This window comes from Diuraphis noxia, unplaced genomic scaffold, assembly GCF_037042655.1.
Source record: "Diuraphis noxia isolate RWA-SAM2 unplaced genomic scaffold, SU_Dnox_SAM2 contig0003, whole genome shotgun sequence".
Lineage (NCBI taxonomy): Eukaryota > Metazoa > Arthropoda > Insecta > Hemiptera > Aphididae > Diuraphis > Diuraphis noxia.
Window position 1 is genome coordinate 45,744,120 of NW_028301713.1, and position 26,684 is coordinate 45,770,803.

At 27.5% G+C, this 26,684-nt stretch overlaps 1 protein-coding gene across 3 annotated transcripts in view; it reads right to left on the minus strand.

Moving 5' to 3' along the window:
- The window catches only part of LOC107173681 (uncharacterized), a 447,370-nt gene that overhangs the window by 133,570 nt on the left and 287,116 nt on the right, over nt 1-26,684 (minus strand). For all 3 annotated transcript variants that reach the window (XM_089225025.1, XM_089225024.1, XM_015524309.2), the window contains one exon: nt 1,688-1,992. In XM_089225025.1, the coding sequence (XP_089081151.1) occupies nt 1,688-1,992 (305 nt within the window). The remainder of the gene's footprint in view (nt 1-1,687; nt 1,993-26,684) is intronic.

The following is a 26,684-nucleotide window of genomic DNA, read 5'->3' on the forward strand; positions in this document are numbered from 1 at the left end:
TCCAATCTTCCCCCCAAAAAATTACATTACTTTGAGTATTTGATAAAATTATCTATTTTTTTTATAATAATGAAAATATTTGTTATAATTTTATTTTATTATTAAATTCGATATAAATTTAGGATTAGATTCTATTTTAATATATTTTAGGAATTTATATTTATATTTTTGACTGGAAATAAAAACAGTTTAATATGTAAACAATACAACAACTAAACTGGTGTATGATATTTAAATAAAAATAAATAAATGTCTGTATAATATAGAGGATTAAATCGTGGGTGTGATCGCAATATTATATTACATTTTACTGTTTTGTCTTTTTTTTTGGGAGTTTGTCATAATATATTAGTTACTACATTATTACAAAAGTTTACTGAAGTACTAAGACTGTTACTTTGATATGCCATTCTTCTAAATTTAATTAAGTTTAAAAACATTTTTCGATATTTTTAAATATAAATATTATACAATCATCACTTTACTTATATTATAAAAACAAACCAAGAAATTCTTTAATATTGTCAATGTCTAATTAGTATAAAGTTTTAAATTTTTATGTTTCTATAAAAGTTCTAGGTCCATTGAACAACAATTTTCTTATGATGGTTTATTGTATTTTTAAAAGCCTAGTTTTATTGGTTGATTGTAAATATTAATCAAAAAAAAAAATAGAAATATTTTTTTAAAGTAAATATGTTCATATCCAAAGTAATATGCAGTAATTATGTTTGCTGTCAAATTAAAAAAATTGTATTGAATAAAAAGTTATCAAACTTGTCGTGTAAAAGAAATAACATGTTTGATTATTTTATTTGCCTTTTAAATTATTGTTTTCAGTACAAAAAGCACATGTTAAAAGTAATAAAAATGTTCAAGGTATTAAGGAGATCTGATTATTTTTATTTCTTAGTCTATTAAAATGTGAGATTTATTTTTAAAAAACTAAGTACTCCTCAAATTCGACTCCAAAATCTATACGGCGCTTTACTTATTAAAAAAAATACAATTTTATTGAAATTTAATTAATTTGTTTGTTAGTTTGCTGGTTCGCTTGTTTTTTTTTTTTGAAAGATGTAATTTAGTTTTGAATTCAAGTTTTATAGTTAAAAAAATTAAAATAATACAAGTTTAAGACCTAATAACATAACATAGGTTTTAGCATGTATTTTTTAATTAAATATAAATTTACAAAAGAAAAACAACTTTAGAAATTCAACGAACCAATGAATGGATCAATATTTTCTGTTGTACCATTTATATTGTACATTATAATGTTTGTATTTAAATTAAATTACAAAGGGACTTTACAGAAGGCATAATTATTAAAAATCCACTTGTTAAAAATAAAAAATAAAATCTATAATAAAATCCAAAATCCATAAAATGTAATATTTAATATTATTGTGCATTCAAAAAAATTTGGTTTGCAATATATTACATATTATTATCCTTAATATTTTATAAGATACTAAAGTTGAAAAATTCTACTTGTATACCACTATTCCAATAGCGATGTCACAATTAAAACCATAATAATCGTGTTATAAATCATTATTATGGTTATTGTTCTTATTTTCAAATATAATGTGTACTGAATTGATTTTTATCTATGATTATTTATCATTAGTCATGTAATGTGAAAAAAATATGAAAAAATGTTATTTTTGATCAGTGTTTGACGTACCACGCAGTCACCCAGGTTGGCGACGAGACAGGATATCCGGCTGGACGCTCCCGTCTGCGCGACAACGGTCGACGAGTTTTCTGTCAAAAATTTCGGTTTGAGTAATGTCCGTTGGAGTTGCGTGTCGTCCAGTGCGCTGCTTTGCGTCACGTTCAATACTTCTGTTGTGGTCAAGGTACCAACCATGGTAGTCGAGTTGGACGTGTTCCGCGGTGGCAGCACCGTAGAGATACCACGCAAAGGAGCCAAAGGTTTTTCGACGGGTTTGCTTCCAGTTTCCGGTACTGAGTTTTTTTTCCCATCACCTGAAACAAGACAGTGAAGAATAAGATTATTAGAAATAATTTACTACAGGCAGTCATATAATGGTGTCCACGCAAAAAATATTAAGAGTTAATCTTTCATTAAAATATGAATTCATTTTTTAACTCTTTTTTATAGAGATCAATTCTTACGTGAGTATTAATACTCTGTTATGTTCTATAAAAAAAAACCTGTTCCATATATTTTAATATTGCATATTAAAATATTTTTTTTGTATATTATTCTACTGGTCATTTCCCAACGTCGGATACACTTTAATAGTTTATCGTCACTATTAGGCGGAAGATAATAATGATTATATTTCTTAGATTGTACACAAAAAACGTGTATTTTACTCTTACACTCGTACATAAATATATATATATAAGGTAAAAATAGAATATTCATTATGATCCCCAGAATTTTAAATGTCCACGAGGTAGTATATTGCAGTGTAATTAAACTAGGCAGTTAAATATCTATTAGTTAAGATTATGATATGTACTATGTAGGTATACTAGTTACTTAGAAAATATAATATTAATTATTAGAGTTATGAAATTTGGAAAATATAAATTATTTTATATCGTTTCCGATGGTTCAGTCTAATAATATTTATATAATGCAAAACATTTTATTCCTGTAAAAGAGTAGTAAAAAAAAAATCAAAGGCATTTTTACTTTTCAATCATAATTTTACTTCTGTAACTTCAGAGTAGAAGCGATTTATATTTTATTCATAAGACATGATATATAATGAACGTATAATATATAGATTATTATTATTATTTTATTTTAATATTTGCCGTGCCAAACCGCAATACAACAGGTGGACTATAACTACTATGATTTACTGAAACGGCACGCGCATTTCATACACATTTATCGCGTAGTTTAACAGTGTAGGGTTGTTTATTCAATGAAATATCAATCAAAACGAAATTATTGTGGTTCGGTACGTTCGGTAGTGGCAATCGTGACGAAAATGTTGCAAAAAGCAACTCAATGTATGGATGTTTGAACTAAGTTCTCGAACCGTATAAATGAATATTGAATATATGTATGCGAATGATTTCGACAGTATTCCAAGACATATTATAATCTAGCTTCTCGGAATCTACTGAGCCATTGTATTTTTGTTTACACACACGTGCGTTCGCACACATACACACACATAAACACATGTATATTGTTACGTATACTTTTTTGATTCATGTAATGCAGTAAAGTTGTATACAATGTTTATATACGTTCACAAATCATAATGCGTACTACGGAAAACGCCTCTGGATATTTATTTGCGGTGTGTTAGTTTCAAGTGTTACATTCAACGTTGTGGATTTAGTATGACAATACAAATTCTATGCAATTAAGATTCCATTAACGACATTAAATCTGCTCTTCGACTTGTGCGATTAAAATAATATATAGTATGTACATATAGGTACTTTAAAAGTACTTGTACAATGTAATAAATATATAAATTACATCATTCATGCCTCAAGTGATGTATCTGAAGTTCGACTTAGGTGGGAAAGATATGGTGGACGTCCCATGTAGGTAGTACGCAAAGTTCTTGACATTTTTTATCAACATTATTATTATCGTTTTTATTTCATTTATTATTGGGTCGACAATCATATTAGCTACTATAGATTATATTTGTCTTCCCTCGAATTCACATCTGGATCACTATTCAGGTAACAGTGTTCAATTCGGCAACGTTAAAATAAACGTTTCGTAATGTTATTCGTCGAAGTATGCGCATGAAACATATTTATTTCCAGATTATGAAAAAAATCGCTGACGGTTTTTCTTTTCAATAGAGTATTGTACCGCAGAAACCATTTTGAATCGCACAGTTATATTATACATTATTATTATTATTATTATTTTATTGCAAGTACAGAAAATGTGTGTTTGGAAAAATGTGGTGCGGCATCGTATAAATGGATATTAATGTATCGATGGCCTAGTGAACACTCTAACACGGATCAGGAAAAAAAACGTACGATCCATAATACGACGAGTTTATATATTTGGCTTGGGACCGTCTCTTTCTACTGTTGAGAAACGTATTTTACATACGTATGTAGTGGTGGCGTGGTGAAAATGTAAATGAAAAACTAGTGACGGTTCTTATTTACCCAAACCGATGTATACATAAGGATTTTTTTTTCTCTCTTCATTCGTATAAATTTGACGTCAAAAAGTCGCGTTACACTGATAGTGTGAGAGTGTGACAGGCGGCGTACAATCTTCCAGGGAAATGTTAGTTTTCTATTCCCTCGCAGAGTGTGAGTATCGATACAAAAGTTACGATGCTCTTAAAATACACGGGGGTGCACTTGATTAATTCGAGGTCACCTTAAAGAAAAGAAGGGCAATGGAGATTGCAGATTTATGTTCATGAAGTATTTTTAAACAGAGCACCAATGCTAGATCGATATATAATTAAAACTTGAAGCAAAAAAAAAAATAATACTCATTTTACCGCTATATTGAAGAGTGTAGAGAATTCACTAATATACTATTTTACTGATTGACGTAAAATAAAAAAAATAGAAACTAATATAACATTTTTAGTTATTAAAACGAAAACATTAATGTACCATTTTATAAACCATTATTTTGTACTCTGCATGTGATATGAACAAAATAAAACTATTAAATTATATTATATGACTTTTGTCGACGAATATTTTGCATATTGTTATTTTTAGAAACATTTAACATTCAATGAACCATATAAAATGCACTCAAAGTATTATTAGTGAGTAACATTCATTATATATGTTTCATATTATGATTCTTTCATAATTAATTTTTCATTTTTTCTTCAACACCCAAATACTTATTGTAAAAAAAAAAATGTACACATTTTATTTATAATTTACCGAAAAAACTAATTTTTCTTATGTTAAACTAGAGTTTAATTTTTTGTTAAATAAAGTTTAACAGTTTTGATAAATTTATTGTATAATAACCAAAAATTGTACACTTTGGTCTTTTTTTGAATTCCAATGGGCAGTACCATTTTATAACAGTGTAACCTAATAACTAATTTGGTAAAGCACTATATCAATATTCCTATATCATAACCAATTGTCCTTGGTAACATAAAAATAAACTAAATTAATTTGTAAATTATTAAATGTAGACACACAACCTATATTTTATCATACATTTTTTATTCAAACAATTTCGATTTTTTAATTTAGGTTGTATAAACATATATAATCAATAAGTAATGAATTTTTAATTACATTTTTTATGTATGCAGCTATGCATTGTTTCAATCAGCATAATATTAATATCGCATATCAGCATATCCTTGAATTAAACTATAAAAAAACTGTCAGTATATGAAAAACCATGAGTTTTATTCAATAAATTTTGTTAGAGAGAATAATATAGAATACACAATTTAAATACTATGGAAAAGTAGTTAATGCTCAGGTTTATACAGATGATTAGAATGAGAGTCAATGAAATACTTTTTTTTTAAATAGACTCAACACAATTTAAAAAAGTCGTAGATTTCGCTCTGCTGTACAGTAGGTTACTGTAATGGATGGAATTAAATTTGAATCCAATGATATTATACGTATAGTATATTATATAGTATCATTGTATACGAAAAACGATTTTGAGCGAAGACGGTTTATCAGTCTAGGATATATTATATATTATTAAAAATTTTCAAATCTTAGGTTTCAAAAGAAAATTTTTTATGAATTTTCTAGCTTAAAATAATTTGCGAATTTTCGTGATTTTTAAGTATGTTGTCAAAATTTGAACTTTAAATGCTAATAAAAAAAATTGTGACTATATATTTCTTTTATTTTTCAACTGCTATTGTAAAAATAAGTTAGGAGCCTTGTATTAAATTTTCAAGCTTTTCTACCCAACAAATAAATTTTTATCAATATTTATAGAAAAAAAAAACCTAAAAAGTTGAAAAATTAAAGTGTCAGGAAACAGCTCAAAACAAATCTAAATATTTTGAAAATTGTATCAAATATAGAAAACGCCTATATATTCAGTGAAAATATTTCAAGTATGTACGGTAATTTGTTTTAGAGTTACGTCAAAATAAGAAGATCGCTAAATGTGAAATCCAGTAAAATCCAATGTTGTAAAAATTTAAATTTCAAATGCTCGTTAAAATTTAATTTGAATTTCCGGTGGACATTTTTTTTGTTTTAAAGATTGACAAACTTATAACCAATCTTGTATTAAATTTTCAAATCTTAGATTTAAAAAGAAAATTTTTTATGAATTTATAGCTTAAAATAATTAGCGAATTTTTGTGATTTTTACGTATTTTGTCAAAATTAAAACTTTGAATGCTTATAAAAAAAAATTGTGACCATGAATTTATTTTATTTTTCGACTGCTATTGTAACAATATGTATTTTATAAGTATTGTATTAAATTTTCAAGCTTTTCTACCCAAAAAATAAATTTTTATCGATATTAATTTAAAGAAAACTAATAATGATTGAAAATTGTATATACCTATGTATAAATAGTTCAACTTAAGTCGAAAATTGCATGGTGGATAGAATATATTTATATAAACATTTGGTGAAAATTTCATGTATCTATTGTCATTTGTTTTAAAGGTACATCAAAAACCAAAATTGATTTTGTCAAAAATTGATTGTGCGTAAAATTTCCTGTTTTTCCCTTAATTTTTAGTTTGTTTATCCCGATTATTTAGAGAAATATTGGGAATTTTTTACTTTTGACTCCTCAAAGTACCAACTAGATTCACTTTCTGATCGAACGAGGTACTGGAATCCAAAATCGAAGCACTTTTACTGCCCCAAAACGTGATGACAGACACACAAAAAAAACACACATCATGGTAAAATCAATAAATTCATCGCCCCGCTCAGAATCTAAAATATAGAAAAAAAGTTAAATCCATACATTAAAGACGAAACTCATGGCGATTGGTCATTATTACAGTGGCAACGACGATGATACTAATTTATTATCAAGATATACATCGTTTAACGTGTTCATACTTCAACAATTATCGTTGATGAATGAAATATGATTATTTTTTTGTTAAAATACTCTTTTATATATATTATTTTACAGGATCTATTTCTTATTATGGATTTAATTGTTTACAGCAATTCAGTTAACTTATACATCAAATTAAAAACCATCCAGCAGATAACTTGCTTTTGATATGATATTAATAAACTAATAGTAGCTGCTCTCAAGTCTCAGATGTATTATTTTAAACTAAATTTGTTACACAGCGTAACATATAGGTAATATAGCTGCATTATTGCCACGTCGTTGTAAATCATAAGGTATTCATTTGTAAAGAATTTATAAACAGTGTTTTGGTATTTATTTTGTTAGGTAACTCCATTATTGCGGCCTATCCGGAGAAGTCATCGGGACCAGCGTCACAATGAGGCAGACGCGGGACGGATGTCTCCTTTTCGAACTACCGAAAGGCGTGAGTTCCAACTTGACCGCGAAAAACATCGTTTCCGCCATGCCATCTAGGCTCGGTAACTCCATTGGCAAGGTACAGCAGCTTGGACTACAGGTCGAGGTGGAAGTTCTTGATATCGATGCAGCCGCCACAGCTTAGGAGGTGCTGGAGACCCTCCGCGACGCCATGCCCGGGCAGGACGACCCAGCGGCGAAAGTCGACAGGGAAGTCATCTACGTCAGGATATGGGGCACCCGTTCAGGTCAACAGATTTCCACGGTTAAGATTCCCAAACATTTGGCCGTCCTCATCACCAGGGTCCCGATCGTGTGGACCATGTGCCGCGCGCGCGCAAGGACCATCCCTCCGGAGAGGTACTTTTAATGCCATGCGTTCGGCCACAATGCCAGGGACTGCAAGGCAGTTGACAGAACCGGTGCATGAGTACCTAACCGTCACTACAAAACTAAAATATACATTTTGTAAATTTAATTTAAATTATACTATTATAGTTGTTGTGCTCATAAATATAAAGAGTCTTTTTTTGTACTGTTAAATGTACGGTTTTGAATCAATTGCTTTTATTAGACTACCCATTAAAATTGTATAATTATATTATATTTCAATTCTGATGTGCACATATCTTAATTATTGAGAGGTAAATAATTAATTCAGAATTTACTGGTTTTAAGTGATTATGAGAAAAAGTTGGGAGGTGAAAAATCAGGGACATTTAAAGACATTTAATGGGTCAACCACGCCCAACCAATTTATTTGAAATACATGAACTGGGTACCTCTAAATCTAACTCGACTGCCTGATTGAGATCCTATTATAATTTGTTCGTGATAAAAATGTTGGATTATTTTGTCTTGGACGTTTTTGAACTGTGATCTTTTAAATTTTTTTTATCAACTGAACGCATTTTTAAGAATAAAAAAGTTTATATTTTTGATCAATGTTGTAAAGTAATTTTAAAATTATAACACTTATTTAATGATCATTATTAATAGAAATGATATTTATTTAATATATTATATATAAAGACTAATATTAACATTTTCAACATTTTTAGTTCCATTGTAATTTTTTTACTATTAGTAACTTAATTAAACTAGGCCTACTTTTTTCATAATTCATTTTTAGGATCAAGGACAGAAATGTCCTCAAAAATGTAACTTTGATAAAGTTGTATAATAGTGTTCACTTTAAAATAAAATATATCAGTAAACATTTTAAGTTCAAAATTATAATTTACCATTATCCTTTTCTGAAATGGTTATAGTGAAAATATTGTCGAATATCCAATAATACATTATACACCATGTATTTTAAATTTATTTTATTTTGTCTGTGTTTACTTTGTATAATAATTATTTATAACAATTTGTTTTTAAAAAATCATTTCAACAGCTTTAGATGTATTAATTAAATTAATAATTTTTAGTGAGTAGGTATATATTTTATAGATGAAGAATTAATTAAAATCAAAAAAAAATAAATAATGGGTCTCATATATTCTTCAAACACTTCTGTAAAAACCTAGTTAAATTTTTATGAAATGTTATATGTTATAACATTAATTTAAAAAGATTGAAAAGGTATATTTTTTCAAACACGTTGCAATAAAACACAGATGGGAAAATAATCCGCGTGAATTTAACGGGATAACAGCCCTCATGTTCCTGTCATAGTAATTATAATAAAAAAGGAAACACGAGTACACTTATTATAAAATACCTGGAATTTAATTTATACATTTTTCTTGACTGTCAACATGTTATTTAAAAATTCAAGACAAATTATATATTTTATAATCATATTATATTTAAGTCAATAAAAGTTAGTAATAAACCTATGATTTTAGGTTAAATTACTACTTGTGTATGATGCTTATTAATAACAACGTTTTATGTTAAATATATACCTAGACGTAATTAGTGCTATGGAATAAAAATTTTTAATAATGATAAATTTAGATCAAAAATGTTATTCCAAAGAACAAGAAATCTCTTAATTTAATTTCTATTTTTCTGGCTTAAAAATAATAAAATATGCTTATTGACATTAAAATGTATGCTTCTGAACGATATTTATTTGTTTTATTTCACTCAAATTATAGATTTATTCGATAAAAATAAGACAAGTATAATAAATTGTTTATATTTCAAAGTTGAATAATATCTTCTGAAGCTATAAATATCATTGGCAGTCATGAATTTATGATACTAATAGCAGAGATTATAACTAAAACAAAAACTATTTTCAAATTATACTTGTTCCTAATATTTTTTATCAAAGTAACATTGGTATAAAAAAATTAAAAAAATTAAATATGTTACGGATGATAAAATGTCTTAGTAATTGTACTTATTTAACGAATGCATCGTTTATATGAATAAAATGCAGTTATAATGAATATTGAGTTTTTTTCATAATATATGTTTTGTAATAATTTATGCAATTGTGTGGTTACGTGCTATATTATGCTACATTACAATTTTTTTGAACATCAGTTTTGTCAAATTTAGCTTTTGTGTAGCATAATATAGTTATAAGTTTTTAAATAACCTAAATTCAACTTGATAATGCGTTAAAAAGAAAATTAATATTGCTTCTTCAAAATTTGAAATTCAACAGTGGTATTGACGTAAAATTAGTTTCTTAAAAATAATATTTCTTTTCCCAAAAAGACGTAGTGGTAAAAAGTTTTTAAATAAGATCGTGTCAAAAATAAATTCATAAAACTATTTGAATATTTTAAATAAATATTTTCACAACTTTATTACTAATACATGAAAAGTTTAATAATTTTTTATTCAAACATTTGTAATTTTATCTAGTAGTATCAAATCAAGTATCGTTAAAGGCATATTAAAATAAAATTATTATTTTATGATGGTAAATAAATATTATGTAAATATAAACCATACTATTGGACTCGAAAAATATACTTTAAAATACATACCAAATTATCAGAGTTTTAAATGCTAACCTACAACATTAATATATATTTGAATAAATAGTAATTCTTTTATAATATTAGTAAATTTGTTTACTGGATAATCACGGTAAACATTGAATTGGTTATTAAACCACAGTCAAACCTAACCGAATGCAAAAAATTCAGTTTCAGGAAATAAACACCAAATACCACAACAATTAGAAGTAACACTACAACCCAACGTCCCGACTTCTCATTAAACATTAATATAATCAACTTTCTAGGGGGAACTGAATTATTTAACTTTATTTAAGCTAAACTTTAACTAATACTGTAAACAATAAGTTAATGTAATGTAAACCTAATGTTGATGGGAATAACCTAGAAGTAGATGTTAATGATATCAATAAAAAAAAAAATGTAGGTACAATGATTTAAAATAAAATTACATAAACACATACATAATTAATAAGAAGTAGGTAATTTATTTATTTTTTTAAATTAACTGATTATTTATTTGTGTAAATTTCACTTTCATAAATCAAGCCGTGAGTTGAAAACATTTTCGAAAATAATTTATCCGTTCATTTTGTTAAAAATGAAAACAATAAAGTGAGACCACAAAACTATCAATAAAACCATCATAGTTTCACTGAGGTCGTCATTCGCAAATTTACTCATAATCAGCGTACAACCGTATAATATTACGATTATTACTAAGATATCGACTAGAAAAATGATAACGAAACACACGTAAATCCTAAATCAATACCGCTATAACCGACCCAATGGTCGCTTGGATGGCAATAATTCCGTGAATACGCGTATTACCGCATTAGATGGCGTACATATATTATTATATAAGTCCACGGAGACTCCCTCCCCTCACCACAACCGGCACAACCACGGCGTAAGCTCTTAGCGAACGTGACATTTTTGAAACGGCGCCGACGACGTAAGCCCACATCGACTCCTAGTGTCCCATCCCTTGCACCACTACCCCTGCGCAATCACCCTCAACCCTCCACCCACACTACCGAGAGGAGCGCATGAGGCCGAGATACGGGTATGGTGGATGTGGTAGCTTCGTACACGGTATACGCATTCAGACTTTCGGTCCCCGTCCGCTGGACCGATACCCAATTAATCACCGCGGCGGTGGCGGCACCGACCGGGTCCCTCTGCGGTCCGCCGCCGATCGTATTTCACAGGTCAGTTGCCGGTCGACCGTGTCAAACGTCGCAGACGCGGCTCAGTATATAGCACTCACTATATATATATATATATTATATATTTATATATGTACATACAGTTATAAACTATTATATTTATCCATGTCGTATGCGCACGTGCCCTTGTACCCATAATGGACGTATCGTCGTCTTATGTGACGGAATTCGGTAAAATGGATTTTTAATGATAACGCCCCTTTAAATGCACACATTACCCCTATATAAATCACCCCTTCTTATATACCCCTCCAACAATCATCATAGACATTATATCTACTTTACTGCACTCTCTCCCGATTAGTTGAATTTTCATTATTTGCAAGATGGTTCGTAGTTTAGCGGAACGCGCAGTTGTTAGACCAATGTGGAATATAATCACCACTTGAAAAAACACGTAAATTGTGTCATGAAAGTAGTGGGTAGGGAAGAAAAACAGGCTGCTTTCTCAAACGTTACGTTACGTGCACTTTACGTTTGGCGCACATCGTTGAGACTAACTTTCATATAAGAGTAAGATATTTACGGGATTTTTTAAACTCATTATTTATTTTCGTTTTTAGTTGCTTGAAATTATTCATAAACTATTTACGTTTGTTAACTTCAATATATAATTAATTCTAAATTAATTTTTGCATGTAAAGAAATAAGTGTATACATTTACCTATAGTTAATACTGTTTTATACTTAGTATAACTGTGTATAATACATCATTATAAACTCGCATAAAGTATTCTTAACAAATGTAGTAAGTTACATACATAATTAATTATTAAATGAATTAGTTACTTAAACAAATTTCCAAGTACAAAAAGAATTCAAAAATGGCCGCTCCACAGGTCCATGAAATTAACTACCAAAATTAAAAGTTCTTAATTCTAGTTTTCTCAATAACTAGTAGGTACTTAGGTAATTGTTGAGCCTTAATTGGTAATTTGTAAGATCAGCCATATTCAATTATTCACAAAATTTTAAATTGTGGTTAAGATTTTCGAAACCTAGTTATTTTGTCATTCCTAAGTTTTTGACCGTGCTTAAATCGTATGTGCGAATTTATATATAAGTATTAGTGAGCACAAATTTAAAATGCATAAGTCACTCATCCTTAAGTCACAATAAAAGGAAGTAAATTGAGACAGTTAATAATGACACAAATAATGAATATAAGGTGTACCTTGTTAAAAATACCCACTTTTTGAGTGGCTGCACTTTTAAGACTTTTGGTTGGTACTGTGGTTCTCGTATCAGATATTGTTTTGCACTGTTAAACTAAATAATATGTTTCTGAATAGAATTTAATACATTTTACAAATAAATTTTTTTAAGTGCGTACTTAAATTATTATTTAGGTAACTATTAACTATCTATTGATTGATATAAAAAATCCATTCACTCAACAAAATAAAAAATAACATAAACCTATGGAAAAATCCTGAACTCAATAGAAAAGATGAAACCATAATAAACCGCCTCCGAATTGGTCACACACAGCTACTTGATGAGTAAAGACGATCCTCCACTATGTGAGTCATGCAGCGTACTTTTAACCGTCAACTACATCATCACTGAATGTCAAAAATACAACCAGTATCGAAATCAATTTCACATATCTGAACAAATCTGTCAAGCACTTTGACCAAACCCACAGGATGTAAAAAACTTAATTTTATTCTTAAAAAAAAAACAGAATTGTACAATTTAATTTAATGTAGAAAATTTATACTTAAAATACTAAAAATGTAACAAATAAAAAATTTCTTTTACTAATGGCCTAGTTGTCGATGTATTTTGATCAATAAAAAAAAAATCCATTCTGAAAGATTAATAAAAATAAAAAATAAATAACTATCCAAATATAAATACAATTCAGTGTGTACATTTCTTGCTAGAGCTGCAGTCCTATGACCTAGAATCCAGTGCTGGCTTTGAGAGGTTAGGCTAGTGAGGCGGTGCTTACAAATACTATTGAGAAAACTTAAAAATTAAGAATTTGTAACTTCACAGACCTCTATTTTACTGTAAATAAATGTACATTACATTATAAGACATTTTTTAGGACATTATAATGACCTAAATAATATAGATGCATCACATAATATTGTTTAATAATATATTATAATATAAATATAAATATGATGATTAATTTTATTTTACGGATTTGTGTTTTTATAGTGAGAACAAAGGCACTCAAAGATCCGAAAATCCATGAAACTTAAAAAATAAAATAAAATAAAATTGGCAATCAAATTAATATATTATAATCTATTATCTATAATATATTATATCATCTATAATCTTCTAATAATCTTGTCTACAAGAGATATGACATATATTGAAGTGTTGTACATATGATGTATTACAAAACCAATAATATGACAATATCTTCGAAGCATAAAGTCCCCTAAAATTTACATGATGCGAAATTGGATAATAGTAATTTTACCACACTCTTCATTAATATGCGACAGGTAATATTGTCATTCCAGAATATCACTCAACCGTCGTTATAATTAATTTTACCACGTGATCGCTCAAGTCAACATAATATTATTATTAAGAAGGTTCCTACATATAGCTGCGTCTATCGCAATTACGTCGCATTTACACTCGAACCAATTATAGAAGTCACCCGTGATTTGGTTTAATACAATATAATATTATTATGCTAATAAGCTGAATACTCAATTACACAATACCGTCGTATGTTAATATGAGAACAACAACGTACTTATAATATAAGTAATTATAATATATTATATTATGTATCATTTAGTAGGTGCTAATGAGAATCGAATATAATCGTAATTCTTATTCATAGTATAATATTGTTGTTGATACAAAAAAGGCATAAGGAATTTTGCTTTTACAATATTTGATGAACGCTGTTAGTAGCTAGTAGCTCACGGATTATCAACATTACTATCGATATTGTATTTGAAATCGTAGTGTATGAACCAATACTATCTTTTATACACACAGTAAAACACGTATTAGATATCATCGTTTGATTGATGATGATCAAACAATATAAATGGGTGTATATGGGACACAGCATAGTTTATTAAATTACCGATTCACTGCATAAAGTTTGATTAATGACTAACCGCGTCATCGTTAATTTTTTTTATGTTAAAAAAATACAGAGAAAAAAGCATAATATAACAATGTTAATTTTTAACTTAAAATTATTCATGGTTTTATTCAACCATATTAATAATTTGGTAGTTTCATTGTTGTAATGATTTCAATGAAGGTTCCTACATGAAAGAATCATACTAACCATATAATATATTTCCGAGATGGTCTAATCTATAAACTAGTGAGTTAAAGTGAGTAAAACTTCGTATTTTGATAATATAAAAATTGAGTAGGTTGAAAAAAAACAGTTACACTTTAAAAATCACCAAGAAATTGACATTTTTCACATAATAATAATAAATTTCATTATTGACTCTTAAAATATAATTTTAAACTTTGAGAAAGGTTTCTGATAGAAAATTACTTCTAATATTGGCACTTGGGGAGAGAGGGTATAAATAAATAAACTTCAGCACGTAAAAAATAATTGGGGATATAAAAATATAGGAAAATGGAAATTTTACGAAAAGCCAGTTTTCGAAAAAACTCAATTTTGTTCTATTGTTTTAAAAAGAATAACATAAAAGATTTTGTTTTTACAAACTATTAATAATTATATTTTTATTATTATATAAATATAATTTTCAAAATATTTATAGACATAAACTTTTTATTTTTAATAATTTGAAAATGTAATATTATGAGAGTTACCACAAATTAATTTTTAAAAATTACATAAATTTGCAAATTACTTTTTAGTTAAAATATACAATATTTCCAATTAAAATAAGGCGGATAAGTCGTGTCTAGGATATATTATAGATTATTCAAAATTTTCAAATCTTAGATTTAAAAAGAAATTTTTTTATGAATTTCTAGCTTAAAATAATTTACGAATTTTTAAGCATTTTGTCAAAATTAAAAATTTGAACGCTTGTAAAAAAAATTGTGCCTATATATTTATTTTATTTTTCACCTGCTACTGTAAAAATATTTTAAGAGCCTTGTAATAAAGTTTCAAATCTTGGATATAAAAGGAAAATTGTTTATGAACTTCTAGCATAAAATAATTTTCGTTTTTTTAAAAGTTCAAAAAGAATCCATAAAGGCTCTATATGGTTTGTTGGACGTTGTTGGAAAGGTCCCCCCATTTGTTGGAACTCTGTTTGTTTTATACGAATTTTTGAAAAAGTGCCGCTAACTTCACACCATCGGCCAACTTTTTTTTAAAGTTTAAAAAACAATCCAAAACTGTTGTAAATGGTTTGTTGGACGTTGTTGGAAAGGTCCCACCATTTGTTGGAACTCTGTTTATTTTATACAAATTTTTGAAAAAGTGCCCCCAGCCAACTTTTTTTAAAAGTTCCAAAAGCTATCCAAAACGGTTCTATATGGTTGGTTGGATGTTGTTGGAAAGGTCCCGCCATTTGTTGGAACTCTGTTTGTTTTATACGAATTTTTGAAAAAGTGCCACTAACTTTACACCATCAGCCAACTTTTTTTAAAAGTTCAAAAAACAATCGGAAACTGTTGTAAACGGTTTGTTGGACGTTGTTGGAAAGGTCCCACCATTTTTTGGAACTCTGTTTATTTTATACGAATTTTTGAAAAAGTGTCCCCGGCCAACTTTTTTTAAAAGTTCCAAAACGGTTCTATATGCTTGGTTGGACGTTGTTGGAAAGGTTCCGTCATTTGTTGGAACTCTGTTTATTTTATACAAATTTTTGAAAAATGCCCCACAGCCAACTTTTTTTAAATTTCCAAAAACAATATAAAACGGTTCTATATGGTGCCACTCGGCCAACCATAAAGTTTATAAATAATGAACGTTCAATTGGTTTTTTAGATTTCGCATTTTATCTGTTATCTTAGCTACCATGTAATACCATGAGATACTCTCCAATATATACTCCTCTACACGCCTTCTGACTAAACTTTTAATCTTACAACATAACTATATTATAAAGGTTAAATTGGTATTACAACTTTTAAAATGATAACATACAAATAATTTTCACAGAAAATCAGCTTCTTCTTAGTTGACTATCCAACGAATTAACAAACAAAAAGTTTGATATTGATTTTAAGTGAATTTAAAAGCATGGCTGGGCATTAACGAGTTAAGTTAATATTAACTAAGACCAAAGTTAAATAACTAGTTAATTTTTTTTAACTGAATTTTAACTTAATAAGTTAATTTGTTTACATATTTAATGTGTCAACTTCGAGTTAAGTATACACAGATTTCTTAAAATTAAGTTACACGAAAATCGTTATCTTGGTTTAAATATGTAATTTTGTCCAAATTTAAAATTAAAATATCTGTAAAAAATAAATTTATTTATATATTTTTAAGATTTTTGGTTACAGTATGAATTATTTATGAGAATCTTTGTTTGAAATTTTCAACCCTTAATTACAAGAACTGAACATTTTATAATTTTTTTAATTACAACGGTTGATAATTTTCAAAATTTTTGATAAATTTTGTCAAAATTTGAACTTTAATTTCTTATAAAAAAAATTCGTGTCTATGTATTTTCAATATTTTTCAGCTGCTATTCTATCAATATATCAGGAACCTTGTATTACATTTTCAGACTTTTTGATTACCAAATAAAATGTAATTGACAATTATAAAAATAAAACTAAAAAACGTTTAGGAATTAATTTTAAACTCATACCTTATTTGTTTGTATAATAAATAACTATATTATATTTTATTTGTTGAAATTTTTTGAACATGATAATTATCAAAAAAAATCAACAGAGTTCCAATAAATGGTGGGACCTTTCCAACAACGTCCAACAAACCGTTTACAACAGTTTCCGATGGTTTTTTGAACTTTTAAAAAAAGTTGGCCGATGGTGTGAAGTTAGCGGCACTTTTTCAAAAATTCGTATAAAACAAACAGAGTTCCAACAAATGGCGGGACCTTTCTAACAACGTCCAACAAACCGTGGATAACAGTTTTGTACAGTTTGTTATGTGTTTGATTTAATGCTGGCCGTTAGTGTGAACTTAGCGGCGATTTTGGAAAAATGTTTATAACTTCTTAATGACGGTCCAACAAATTGTAAAACCTTTCCAACAATGTCCAACAAACGTCCAACAAAATTGTTGGATAGGTTTTATTGAAATCTGTTACATGAGTGCCGCTAAGTTCACGAACGTTAAAGTTTTTTATAATAATTTGTCCTTATAGAAACCTAAAAATCACAAAGATACTTCATATTTTCATTTTCATTTTATAAATTGTAAGTTTAACTATTGACAAAATTGAATATGGGGGTGGAGTGGCCGAGCGGACTAAGGCGTCGGTTGCGAGTTTGCGTCGCACGCAGTCGCTGCGGCCGGTTCGAATCTCGGTCACGGGCGGCATCGCTCTTTGGGCATTTCGCGATGTCTGGAGAGAGAGGCCGTCGGTCCCCATCCGGGCATGGCAGAAACCCACTGGTTCCCATTCAAAATTCTGCCAAAAACCCACGAGTTAAAACCTTACAGTTCCTTCCCCTACAGTTCCCCAGGCTAATGACCTCAATTGTTGAAGCCTTAACCATAAAAAAAAAATTTAGTATTTAAAATTTAAATGATAAATAATAATTTAAATTATTTTGTTGCTATTTATTAAATATTATTTGTAGGAAACTTCTCACTTAATCACATCATAATATATTTTGATTTGTTATACAGAATCAAATTTTCAAAATATTTTTAATCATAATTTTAATTTTTTTAATATCATTAACCTATTCACGTTGTACTCCGATATTGATTTATAAGTCAGTAATGGCTACCTAGTTATATTAATAAATAATATTATATGAAATAATATCACATTAATTATAGTATAATATACTATATGTGATTTATTTTCGTAACAAAATATTTCAACCTACCTTGTATTACTAAAGGAAATTAAAATATATAATAAGTCTGTACAGTTCCACGTGGATCTGTTTTTTTTCTTTCAATTTTAGAATCGTCAAGACATCAATATATTAAATTCCACCACAATTAAAAAAACTACTTACCGGGAAGTCCCTCAACTGTATATTAGGTTGTGAATGTCATTGTTGCATTAAATTTGATACATAATTTTATACGAAAAACAATTATAAGCGAAGAAGATGCATGTATAACATATTCAATATTGCAATTAATAATATTTAATTATCGTATTCGGTTTATTGCTATTCTTCTGTTTTTACTGTCTTAAGTAATATAAATTATCGAGTCAACTTCAGCAATCGTAGAAATACATTTTAACATCGTAAGTAATAGAAATACTTTATTTGTATTATTTTTCTTTTTCTTCTCACAATCTATCTTTCTTTTTATTTCTCTCTTTTCTCTCTCTCTCTCTCTCTCTCTCTCTCTCTCTATATATATATATATATATATATATATGCATACGTTCATATGTATGAACGGAAGCTGAAAGGCGATGCATTAATCGATGGTGGATGATTTTATACGGATATGATCGCTTACTATTGTTGTTATTTGTTTTATTTATGTTCTATTTTCTAAACTATGTAGTGTTGTTGTGTTGCTCAGCGTGCCATCTGCTAATTAAATAATTATTATTGTTACTATGCTGTTAATAGCAATATATATATTCTAATTTTGAATACAGCTGGTTAAAAAAAATCAATAATATTTGTAACGGAATAAAACATAATATACGAAATGAAAAAAAATAATTCTACGCGGGTTCGAATCATTACTTATAATATTTTATGTATAGGTACGTTTAACAGAACCGAACAAAAAAAATTCTGCGTGGGCCGCATTTAACGTGTAATACATTTTGGTGTAGGTGTATATAGCTATAGACTATAGTTATAAATGGTTAAGTTATATGATTTTGCAAAAAACGATAAAGGGCGCTTGTTTGGTTCCTTTTACATTAATTCTATGGGTAAATCCATCGCGCGTTTACTTTTCCATAAAATTTATGAAACTCCTACGCGCTTGTGTAGTTTGTGAACTTTTTCGTTGTCGACATCATGGTTTTAAATATATATTTATTTATATATATATTTTTTTGATGTTCCTCTTTCCAAGCAATGATGGTTGAACTAAATTGTCGTACAATAATAATTACTTAGACTACGATGATCGCAGTTATAATAACAGTAATACAACATCATTCAATGGGCAAGTAAAATCCGTTGTTTTATCCTTCCTATTGAGAAACACGCAAATGTTGATAGAAACAGCAAAAACGTGATCGTGACGCAAAACGTTATGTAAATGATTATTGGGATGACGGTCGGTCGGACAGGCGCCTCTTACTCGTTGCATTCATATCACGACGAGTAAATGTATGTTAATATATTTCATAAAATGATCAAATAAAAATGACAGGTCGTAATGAAATATTAATAAATATTTTATTGAAGCTGAACTGAGCGCATCAAACTCGCAGTCTAGTATTTACTGGCAAATGGAATGACAGTAGCCAAAATATATGTTTTTTTATAAGGGCTGTGGCTAAAAATAGACTGAATATGAAATATTTAGCTATACAATTTTAACTAGTAAACTATAGGTCATAAACGTAATTATTGTGCGTCGTGTCTAATCCATTTAAAAACATTTTTATTTAAAAAACTGTATAGATATACATATAACTTAAAAAACAATATGATAAAAAATGCACAACAATTTTTTTCGTGTAATCGAGTTATATCTCTGAAAAAAATTATCACACATACACTAGTTTCAATGGTTCTACCCCTAGAGAGATTTTTGACATTGCAACGGCGCCGCGAGCCACAAAAGTGGCGCAGCAAAAAGGGTTCGCAAACTACGATTATATTGTCCACACAGTGTTTTTATTTTTTTTTGCCTTTTTTTAATTTTTTTTTTTTTTACGACGTCTTTGAAATTGTTCAGCCACTTTGTGCGAGTACAAGCATACGAAGAAAAAATATTTATAAGTGATTGTGACGTTTCATACGTCGTTAAGCGCAAAAAAAAATATATATCGAAAACACAATACGCGTTTCACTACAACGACATACCTATACCGTTTTAAACACGTACGCAATATGAATTGAATAGAAAAGGCGTCGAGGCGTATAATATTATTATTATCATCATATATTACACACATACATACATATATATACTTATTTGTATTATGACATTGTTACGAATAAGCTGCGATGTCGCATATTGTTGTTACTTGTTCGGGAAAACACACATTGTGGACTGAAGACGATTGCCAAACTACCGCGAAGCGTGAAAATACGGTTTTAGGCAAATCACAAATAATTTATATAATAATTTATAGTATAAGAGACATACTATACTTGCGCTTAATGAAATAACGTTATTTTATTTCCGATAAAAGTAATGATATTATAAAAGATGTCTCGAAATTCCGATACTATCCTAATTATTTCCGTGGCATATTAATATATCTGAATTAGGGGTTTAACTGTAATATGTATAATACATGCATGCCATTAAAATATTAAACCGATGGTTCTGTTGATTGCTATTAAAAAAAAACCAAATTTAAATATTATACTCATGTAGTCATGTGTCTCGGAGACTGTAAAAATATAGATAATATATTGATATTGTGAGTGATGCGTGGCATTTTGGAAATTTTTGCTGTACAGTGTACAATAGTTATACATATTATAGACCTTTGAAAATTGAAAATGTATAAAAGATTCTTATAAATGAAGCATGTACCAAAATAAATTTACAATAATATTAGTAAAAGTTAATAGTGTTAAATTTAAAACACTAAATTAAGAATAAAATTGATTTTTGGTATGGAATATATGCAAATAATAATAATGACATAATATTCGAACTTGTTGCCGCGTCTTAATCGTGTTGTACACTTACAGACTTAATACATCCAAAATTCCTCGATATCGTAGAATATATGGAAATCCTATAGTCTATACAGTTCTATATACATTCGCTTTATGTATATAATATAATTTATGTATATGATGTGTGAGTTTTCCATGATCACTTTGAACAATGAAACAGTGCCGTAAAGTTTATAGTTCATAATTTCACGATACAAATACTTTAAAAATAAGTTTGTTTTAGTCGAAATAACAACGAGAAATATGAAAATAATTTTGGAGGTAATATAATAATAATTTGCAGTCATAATATTTTAAATTCGTTAACCTACTATTCACACATAGATTTACAACATTTACATATCATCTGAGATTCTGAGGATATAAAATGTATGTTGGATGTAGAATTGAAACATGCACTTTACGTCTTAACATTGAATATGTATGATGATAGTTATGCAAAAGATTATATTATGTTAAAGATAACTACGCAATAAATATTATGAGCCACCGATTGAACTCGACAAAAACTAGTATTTTCTAACTATAGGTTACTTTTCGAACTTCGTTGTGTAGCTTTTGTGACGATGTTACAAAATATATTTATATTTGTGGTTGAGTGTATAATTATTTGTCGGTGTGATACACCACAAATTTTACATTCTTTAATCCGCAAAATTGGGTGAATGTCATTTATAAAAATATATATGTATAAATACTTGTTGATGTTGACACAAACCCCAAGGGTATGGCTGTATAAGTGATACGGTACACTTGTGGTCTCGTCTACGTAATTTTATGTTGTCATAACAATCTCCACCATCACAGATTCAAGACCCTTGAATATTCTACGTCGATGTTCAAGTTTGTCAGTCGACAGTTGTCTATATTATTAATACTAAATATTATCCCTATCGTATCTATTATTTAATGTATAATTCATGAATTCATGATTAAACGTCTGTAAAATTCTATAGTGATTTAACTTGTAATATGTAATATGGGTATAATAATAATTATTGTAAATATTAAATTATGATATAGATACCACATTAGTAATGTATGTAACATATTTTATACGTAAAATAGGTAAAATTAGTTGAAATATTAAATTTAAACCAAAATTTAAAATCTATTTATTTACTTAGTTCTGTAATATAATTGATATCTATATGTCCGATATTAATTGTTATTACATTGTAAACGTCGTAACATTATAAAATATGTTAAAATGTATTTATTTATTTTTCTTTATTTATAATATAATATATTTAAAATATGTAACATAATAATACAATAAGTAAATTTGAGATTGTTTTACAAGGTTAAGGCTTGAGTGAAGGATGCGTCCATTGACACTACTTCAAACTGTTTTTTTTTTTATTTAGCGAAGTAAATAAAAATTTATTTATAACTATTTTTACATATCTTTATGGGCGATCATATAATTTTAAATAGTGAAATTATAAAATTCGCTTCGGAAAGACCAAAAAAAAAAAAAGTAAAGCAATGGTAATTCGCTCTTACGAATTAGAACTATTTAATACATAGTGCTGTTGAGTACTTTTAATTAATTTCTGTTAAGCCACTTATGTTGAACAAATTCAATATCGATAAAATGTGTTTAATTTTATAATTTTAATGAAGAGTTTTGGATTCCAGGATAGTAGTTAAATTGTTATAATTCTTTGGAATCTTAAACAATTAGCCAACTTTTATTTTGTAGTGAACTATTTATTAAACTTAAACTTACTGTATAAGATTTCATTTTTATATTCAAACAAGTTTTTATTAATAATAATTAGCATAAGAAGTTTTAAGATAAAATAATTTATAATATAATTTAATAGAGAGTAAGGAGTTTATTGCACAGCTTCACTTTAAATATAATATTAATTGACAGTTTAAATTAACATAGTTATTAAAAAAACTAAAAATTTCAAATAATTATCTGAGATGATATACTTGTAAATTCTTTACAAATGTTTAACATAGTTTATTTTTATACGGAAATCATATTTTAATGATAATTTAAATAGTGCATATGATTCAAACAAGTTTTTGTAAGTACGAAACTCTTTTTTTCTTCAAAAATGCTTTTTGGAGTGTCAAAATTGATTTTAAAGTTTCTCGTAGTGGAAGTATCAATTAAATTGGTAATTGAAAATAGATGGAATACTTGGAAATTTTTAAATTGGAAAATGTCCAAAAGTTTCAATAAAATTTCGATTTACAGAAATTAGCTGCAACAGTTTATTTATTTGTTTTTTTAAACTGTTTTACTCTAGTTAACTGTGATCATACTACTTTGAATTAACTTTCAAAGGCAACGATTGATCATTTAAATATTATAACAGTTAAACAATTGCATTTCCGCGACCTAAGTGAATAGAAAATACTGCGCATTAACTGATAATATATAAATATTTATATAGAATCTCTAACTACTATATATCGATCCATCTGAATTATATTTTTATTTGAACAGATAATATACGAAGGTACATATTATATTGAAATAACAAGAATATGAAATAATTGATTCGTACAAATTATATTTAAATTTAAACACAAAACATTTAATTAATGCATATTGATTTTAAAATGACCTGTTTCCTAGTTGAGCAAATTGTCTATAAGGAAAGTAACACTAATTGGTACTTTTAGGGAGTAAAAAGTTTAAAAAAAGGACTAGTAGTATTCACTCATGAAAACAAAAAAATTGGGAAAAATTTAGATTTTAGACGTAAATCCAGTAGTTGATAAAAACAATTTTGTCTTTTTTGTGTAACTTATTTTAGGTTCCTACATTAATAAATTATATACTCCTAAAATTACTTAAGTATATACATAGGTATATTAAAATATACTTATTAATATGTAGTGACCGTCTTTGCTTACGACCTATACCTACAATGATTTTATATTATTGTATTCTAATTAAATACTTATATTACAGTGACCTATCTAAATTGTGACACAGATCAGTATCCACTTGCTCACTATTTTTTAAGTATTAAAATACTATTTATATACAATTATTTGGATACTGTCTTATAGAAACGTATTCTCCCATAAGTAGGTGAAATAAAAAATTAACCGGTGGTTCTGAATAAGGGAATTTTAATGACTATACCTATATGGAGTTCAAGTATAGGTACTTATTGAAGCAACTATATACGGTGCATACTACATACTAGTGTTATAATTTACCATTCCGACGTATTTACAGTTTATTTAATGTATGTTATGAAATGTTCATTGTTTTGTATGTGATTGTTGTTTGTTCAAGTAATAACATATTTGTTTTTTTTCCGGTTAGTAAGTTATCGACAAACTTAATAGTTTTATGGAATTTCTGTATATTATTTTGTTTGTTAAAATATGTACAATTTTTTTGGTTGAATTAATCATGGTTATTATACTAATAAGTAATAATACATAATTAAATACAGAATGTTTACCATTATATTCTCTTAAAATAATCTTAGTTTATATGAAACCAATTAAGGTAATGCGATTTTTATTAGGTAATTACAAAGTATATTCTATTAAGTTATAATATCAGAAACATTGTAGGTACCTGTATAATGTATAAAAAGGTTATAATACTATGAAATAATTATTTAATCCTTTAAGCGGAGTTACGAAGATATTTAAGATGTTTAATTTTTTTTTTCGTAAATTTATCATACCAAATTGTTGTGATTGGCTGAGTATATTTTTAACTGATTACAAATATTTGTAACTTTTTATCTAATGATCCGCGTTACTAATTCAGGATAGAATTTTTTTTTGATATTATATTCTATTTTGTTATGTTTTTTATAACTTGGTATAATCATAATACGTACCATTTAATATAGAGTTTATTTAATACGTTTACTGATCTACGTCTACTAACCTAGCAGAAATATTAAACGTATAACTAATACCTAGCGTGTGGCAAGGATAAAATAAGTATCTTGTTGGGGTGCAAATTAAGGGTGTTCTGCTAAAGGCGTAGCGCAAAGTATCATCAGAAATAATAATATAATACAGAAAACTAATTTGGCATCACTGAATGAGACTTTTCCAAAGCTAATTGAACAAATCTAAAACCTTTTCGGCATTTGTAGCTTTTAAGCTGGGCATTTGTCCAGTTGGCTCATACGACTTCATTACATACCGTTGACCCCATCCACATATTATTTTTATTATTATCATCGCCAGCAGTGGACCAACCCACGCTTTCATACTTAGATATTATTTTACTATCCTTAAATGTTTAATATAATATTGGAAAAATAGTATATCCAACATTATAGTCATAGTTTTAAGTATTTTTTAACTACCTACACATTTTGATATTAATTTCATGACCAAAAAATCACAATAAAAAATCAATTATTTTCACCGAGGAAACTAAATAAGGTATTTATTTGTATTAAACTGAAATACTGAATAGTTAAAAAGAACATATAAAGAATATAAGAACATATAATATAAATAATAATAGAACATATAATATAACATATATAACATATATAATAAGAACATATAATATAAACTGTATAATTTTATAATATTCTTTTGTACAGTAAATATTTTATGATAACAATTTTGTCAAAGAAAATATAATTATTAAGTATTAATTGCTTTTTAATAGAATTAAAAAAATACGAAAATTTATAAAAGAAAACCTTTATAATTTCTAAACTTATAGGTTTAACATTAAATTAATTTTAGCTAAACTAATGGTAAGTACTATACAATTATAATGTAAATTCTTGAAAACGCATTTGTTATTATTCATCAGAATAAGACATGATTTTTCTTGTACAAATTCATATATAAAGTAGGTTTAACGTATACTTAAATTGTATGTATTATTAAAATAATTTATAAAAGAACACGAACACATAAGCACATGATTATTAGTTGCTTCTTCACTAATTACTGGTTAATGTTGTTGTTCTAACTATACACTGGTTACTAATATTAATTAACTATTAAAAATGAATCGCTTTTTACTTTTTTGGAACTACATTTAAACATTTAAAGAGGATTATTGTTCTATTACAGTGTTTCGTCTTTCATATTGTTTTACATGATAACGTCTACAATACAATAATAAAATGTTTTTTTATATGACCT